The sequence below is a fragment of the Coenobita brevimanus genome, chromosome 29, assembly GCF_032717465.1.
Source record: "Coenobita brevimanus isolate Jiangsu-jjx chromosome 29, ASM3271746v2, whole genome shotgun sequence".
NCBI classification, from domain to species: Eukaryota; Metazoa; Arthropoda; class Malacostraca; order Decapoda; family Coenobitidae; genus Coenobita; species Coenobita brevimanus.
Genome location: NC_136982.1, coordinates 423,770 through 430,000, shown reverse-complemented (window position 1 = coordinate 430,000; position 6,231 = coordinate 423,770). Strand labels below are relative to the sequence as shown.

The window sequence follows — 6,231 nt, the reverse complement described above, 5'->3', positions numbered from 1 at the left end:
CCTACTCTATAACTGACCTCAGGCACATTCCAGACGATTTTATTCAGCTGAGAGTGGGCCACAGGAGCCTGATATTGTCAAACAGGATGGTGCTGCATTCTGTTCACATTTATACCGCAAATTTTTAGACAATTATATATCGTTTAAGAGATTACTTATTTTTTGCCTGGGACGGGACTGGAATGTATATGTACTGTGATGAGAAGGGGCAGACTGAGATAGTTTGGGCATAATAAGAGGAAGGATGGAACTAGAATGTATTGATATTGTGATAAGAAGGGGCAGACTGAGATAGTTTGGGCATGTTGACAGGAAGGATGGGACTGGAGTGTACTGATGTCTTGAGGAGGGGTAGATTGAGATAGTTTGGGTATGTTGAGGGGAAGGATGGGACTGGACTGTATTAGTATTGTGAGGAGAAGGGGTAGACTGAGATGATTTGGGTATGATGAGGGGAAGAATGGGACTGGAATGTATTGATGTTGTGATGAGAAGGGATAGACTGAGATTGTTTGGGCTTGTTGAGATGAAGGATGGGACTGGAATGTATTGATGTGATGAGGAGGGGTAGACTGAGATGATCTGGGCAGGTTGAGAAGAATGGGACTGGAATGTATTGGTGTTGTGATGAGGAGGGGCAGGCTGAGATGGTCTGGGCATGTTAAGAGGAAGGATGGGACTGGAATGTACTGATATTGTGATAAGAAGGGGCAGACTGAGATGGTTTGGGCATATTAAGAGGAAGGATGGAACTACAATGTATCGATATTGTGATAAGAAGGGGCAGACAGATGGTTTGGGTATGTTGAGAGGAAGGATGGGACTGGAGTGTACTGATGTTGTGTTGAGGAGGGGCAGACTGAGATGGTTTGGGCTTGTTAAGAGGATGGATGGGAATGGAATGTATTGACGTTGTGATGAGAAGGGGTAAATTAAGTTGGTTTGGGCATGTGGAGAGGATGGAGGATGACGACTGGGTGCAGAGGGTGAGAGGTGTGAACGCTGAGGGTAGAGTTGCGAGAGGCAGATAGAAAAAGACCTAGGATGAGGATATAGTGTGTGATTTAAGAGATAATGGACTAATTAGGGAGGCTGCTAGAGATCAAGCAGCGTGGAAAGCCGTAATTAGGTGACTAGAGCCAACACATGCAAATACACAGGAGCCTTGATAAACAAATACACTTCGCATTGTCTCTCTCCTGATGTTGTTATAATTATTAAGATGTTATACGATTAGAGAGAGAGAGAGAGACAGACAGACAGACAGACAGACAGACAGAGGGAGAAAATTAATCATAGTTCAGTGGCTAATTACAGTACAGTACGTCGTTTAGCCTACCATTCAACAGGTATACTTGCGATTCATTACATCATTACATTTTTAGTACTGAAGGAGAAAGATTACGCCACTAAAACCAACCCAACTACTCAGCTTGTAATCTATGGCAGTGCTGTCTAAAAAAACCATACGCCTTTCACCTTAAACTGGCCCAGATTTTCGTCATTTTACAACTTACTTAACGGGGCTCGGCGGCAGACAGCGACAGAACTATGGCTCTACATCCTTTCCATAGCGCTTCTTCGTGACTATCATCATATTAAATAGTTTCTCGGTACAACTCAACATTCAAGATGGAAAGACGACAATTTTAGGCCAAGTTAGAGGAAAAGGAGTATAGTCATCACACCAGAGAATATTATTTTTGTGAATAAATGCAATCTACTGTAACTGAATATTTCTCTGAGGGACATTATCTTTAACACTGACAGCTGTATTAACTCACACTGCCGCGATATTATGATTACATTTAATATCCACGGTATTACAAAAACTACAAAAGAGTGGGGTAATTTAAAAGAATTATGTGTAGGGAGGTGAAAAAGGTAATTATGAATGAACCTAAGGAGAAGAGGAGGAGGAGAGGAAGGCTAAAATTAAGGTGGATCCATTATATGTGTGTGTGTGTGTGTGTGTGTGTGTGTGTGTGTGTGTGTGTGTGTGTGTGTGTGTGTGTGTGTGTGTGTGAAATCTGAGAAAATAAGCGAATTGACAAGGGACAGAAATGGATGGAGGAAATAAGAAGGAAGTAATAATAATAATAATAATAATAATAATAATAATAATAATGATGATGATGATGGTGATAATAATAATAATAATAATAATAATAATAATAATAATAATAATAATGATAATGATAATAATAATAATTATAATAATAATGGTATAAAATTAGCCCGTTCATGGTCGAGACAATTCTAGTACTGTGTTCCAATTCGGACGATTTTATTCAGCCGAGTTATAGGACCTTGAGAGCGTTAAGTTACTAATTCTGGTTAAGGAAGCCCCCTAACACTTATTCCTAAGCGATTTATTTTGCGTATTACACCTTACTGACCTTCCCTGTGTTATCGTAAATCCTTCCAATATCGTCACACACTGGATAAATAATGTACAAAGGGATTAACCAGCCACATCCAAAAATAAATCGCTTAGGAAGAGATGTTAGGGAGTTTGCATCATTAAAAGGCGAGATCTGGATGTCAATTAGGGATACTCAGATGATATTAAGGAAAAAATAAATAAAAAAATAATTGTCGACGAGTATGAGATTAAAAAAAAAAAAAAAGCTCTATCTTTTAACAATTATAAAACAGTATACCCAACTCAAGTATACCTAAAGAAAGTATACCCATATAAAGTAAACCCAAATAAAGCACCGGTATACCCAAATAAAGTATACTTAAAGTATACCTAAATAAAGTATACGCAAATAGAATATACCTAAATAAAGTATATCTAAATAAAGTATACTCAAATAAAGTATACCCCCAAAAGATTAATAACAGGTTAGTCCATTGCCTTGTGTGTCACCTCCATTAAAATTTCAGTACGTGGAAAAACAAGGGATTTGAAATATACGCCTGACTGAAGAGCGAAGTCTAAAAAATGAAAAAAATAATAAAATAAAAATAAAATCCGCGTGTTTTGAAAATGGCGCCATGAAGATGTATTAATCCGCTAATCCGATGGCGCGTTTTTATATTTCAATCTCCTTACCGTTCGACTGAGTTATTCCATCCAAAATTGACCTCCAGTAGCGACGTCACATAATGGAGACCCCCAAACTTCACTCCTACTCTATATTCTGAAGTATGTGACGTAAATGCAATACGTCTGGCCTCCCTGCGTCACTGCTAACGTCACTCTTCAGTATGGGATGCAGGCTAATTCTACTAACCACATGCGTTAGGGTTCGTCAAAATCAGGGGCTTGCTTTCCCCCTCGGAGCTCCCGTCACACCCCTTCCCATGCGATTTATTCTGCAGTTTACACCTTAATATCCACGTGGACAGTATCAATGCCAACTAGGTCAATATTAAAACGATATAAATAAAACACAAAACAATGCTAAGATGTAAGAGACAAAATAAATCGCTATGAAAGAGGTGTTACGAAGCAGCTCAATCCACCCACACTACCCTCACGTATACGGCCGACACCCACTCACAAAGAGAGATTTTCCGAACTATATATAAGAGTTAGATGCAGACTTCATTAACCCTTTCACTACGACAGGCCTTCCCAAGCTGATTAAAATCGTCTGGAGATAGCGAGAATAAAGGCGTCATTGGACTGAAGTGGTTAATAAAGGTACTGAAGGGGATAAGCAAAAAAGAAGAAAAAAGCTACACTGGACATGCTGTGGATAATTCTCTCGCTTCCTACTTTCTCCTTTCCTTGTTTCTGGTTCCTACCTTACCCAATCCTTAGGTGGGAAAAAGATGATGATGATAATGGCAGTGGTGGTGGTGGTGGTGGTGGTGGTGGTGGTGGTGGTGGTGGTGATGATGATGATGATGATGATGATGGTGGCGGCGGTGTTGATGGCAGTGGTGATGATGATGATAATGATGACGGCAGCAGTGATGATGATGATGATGATGAGTTAAGATCATTAGCCTATTTTAGTAATAAATCCCAACCCCCCTTGCATTTAAACCCGTTAAGATCAAAGCTATATTGAGGTAAAAATTAAGAGCCAGTCACATATCACTTCTATTATGCGTAGGGTCCCGAGGCTAGGATACGTAGTTCAGTATATTGAAGAGCAGAAGACCAACCTGCTTCCTTAGTGGGTTTACATATCGAAATCCCTCCAGTCACCTCTTGGGGCTCTAACCTATGGAAAATCGTCTGTCCGAGCGGGGCGTCCTAACCACTAGACCACCAGGCGCCACAGAAGGTACTATCAGGGGCAAAAGTTCGCCGATAATCCCGTGGGTCTTCCTTATTTCTCATTCCTCCTTCAACATCAAAAAGCATCCCTGCCTTCTCATACCTTAATGCTGTTTCATATTCGCTGTCAGATTAAAATATTTCATGTGACGCCTTCCACAGCCAGAGTCAGCGAGGAAGTGTGGGTGAACTTTTGATCGTGACGGTGTAATAAATGATGATGATGATGATGATGATTGACCTATCGCCGTCTGAGATTAGATCATTATTACTGTAAGCAATTAAGCCAAACCAACCCATGGATTTCAACTTAAGATTAAATTTGTTGTAATATGACATCCCGACATCCTTTAGCTTAATTTAAAGACCTAAAGATCAAATGCATAACAGGGCAAAAGCAGTAAAACGCCACTGTGACTAACCTAGCGGCCTTTGCCTTATCTTCTCTGCCTCCTTGTAGTGTGCGCGGTACCACATGTTCTGCATCTCCGTATGGTACTTGGGCGTGAACGTGTTGGACTCCAGGATAGTGTACACTTCCTTGAACGTGCCCCTGTGAAATGCAACCGCCGCCCTCGCCCTCAGAATCACCTCGGAGGCTCGGGAGACTTCGGTGTGGAGAGGTAAGACGGACAGGAATTTGCCTAGCCTTTCCATATCACCGGCCTGAAGGAGGGTCTCACAAACACAGTCTATTTGCTCGGGGCTGAATTGTAGGCTGCCTTTACTCTGCAGGATGTTGTTGTTGTTGTTGTGGCCTCCTTCGGGTGTGGACGAGGACGACGAGGTAGATGACGATGACGATGACGATGAGGAAGAGGGCCCCGTGTTGATTCCCGATGGCTCCGTCGCATCCCGAGCCATGCTGTTGTTGTTGCCGCTGTTGTTGTAAGCTGTGGGCGTCGTAGGGGTTATAGGAGCCTGCGGAGGGGGAGGTGGTGGTGGTGGGGGAGGGGGAGGGGGGACGAGAGCTCCGGGGGATGGTATCGACAGGCTGCCCAGCGAATCGACGGATGATGGTCGACCCGCTTCACAGGTCTTCATCGTCATCGAGTTACCATCGGCCGAAAGGACCAACCATAGCAGCTGGCGGGATGAAGTTTGAATAGAAAGAGGCCTCTTAACACCCCTTTTGATTATAATGAGATCCTTAACACTCCTTCCGATTATTTAAAGGCCCCTTAGCCCCTTCAGAAACCCCTTAGCACTCCGTCAGATTATATACAGGCCCTTTAACACCCCTTCATCGTCGTCTGGGGGAATGTCTACGGGGTGCTTCCTCCTTGCCAGTCACACCCTTCATCCCCACTTAGGCCACTGAGTCACACTATCCTCACACTTCTAATCTCGGCAAGGAGAGGTTCAGCACGTCACACTCACACCGCGTTATCTCGGCTTTTCCTTCACTGGGCCACACCACAGCACTGATTAATAATATTTTCCTCGTGCTCACAACAACCAACAGCAACAGGTGCCTGAGAGTGAGACGACAGCGTGAGTCAGTCAGTCAGCGTGAGGCCTGACATAAGTTTAGCGTGACACTCTTTGGCTCCCTCCGTCGTCGTCGTCGGCGTCACATGTTCCAGCTCTCAAGAGTTTAAAATGAGCTTGTCCCCGTGTCAAGAGATGCTTGTACAGACTTTTCTCATCTCGCATACACCAACACGCCCACCACGTCAGCAGCAAGCGGTTCACTGGTCCCGAGGCTGCTACGAAGGCGGGGCTATGTGAAGACGCGGGCCAATCCCCATTCAGTCGGCGGTGTACGGACGGATACTTCCCCCATTCCCGGAGCGTGACTGGCTGGGCGGAACAAAAGGATGCCGGTGGGAGGGGCTGAGGCGAGATAGGGATTATCTCGGAAGAAGCGATGGGGGTCCTGGCGATGGGGCTTTGTTGCGGGACGAATGTTATCCTTGGGTAATGTAAGCGGGCGGTGAAAGGCGGGCGGGCTGGCGGAGGGTCCCACCAGCCCACGCCACAATTGACAA

General features: G+C 43.9%; 1 protein-coding gene across 1 annotated transcript in view; it reads right to left on the bottom strand.

The window, feature by feature from the left end:
- Positions 1 to 5,290, bottom strand: part of LOC145395044 (uncharacterized) — a 59,101-nt gene extending 53,811 nt beyond the window's left edge. Inside the window, exon 1 of the mRNA XM_080268787.1 lies at positions 4,663 to 5,290. Within this exon, the coding sequence (XP_080124913.1) occupies positions 4,663 to 5,290 (628 nt within the window). The remainder of the gene's footprint in view (positions 1 to 4,662) is intronic.
- Positions 5,291 to 6,231: the final 941 nt, after the last annotated feature.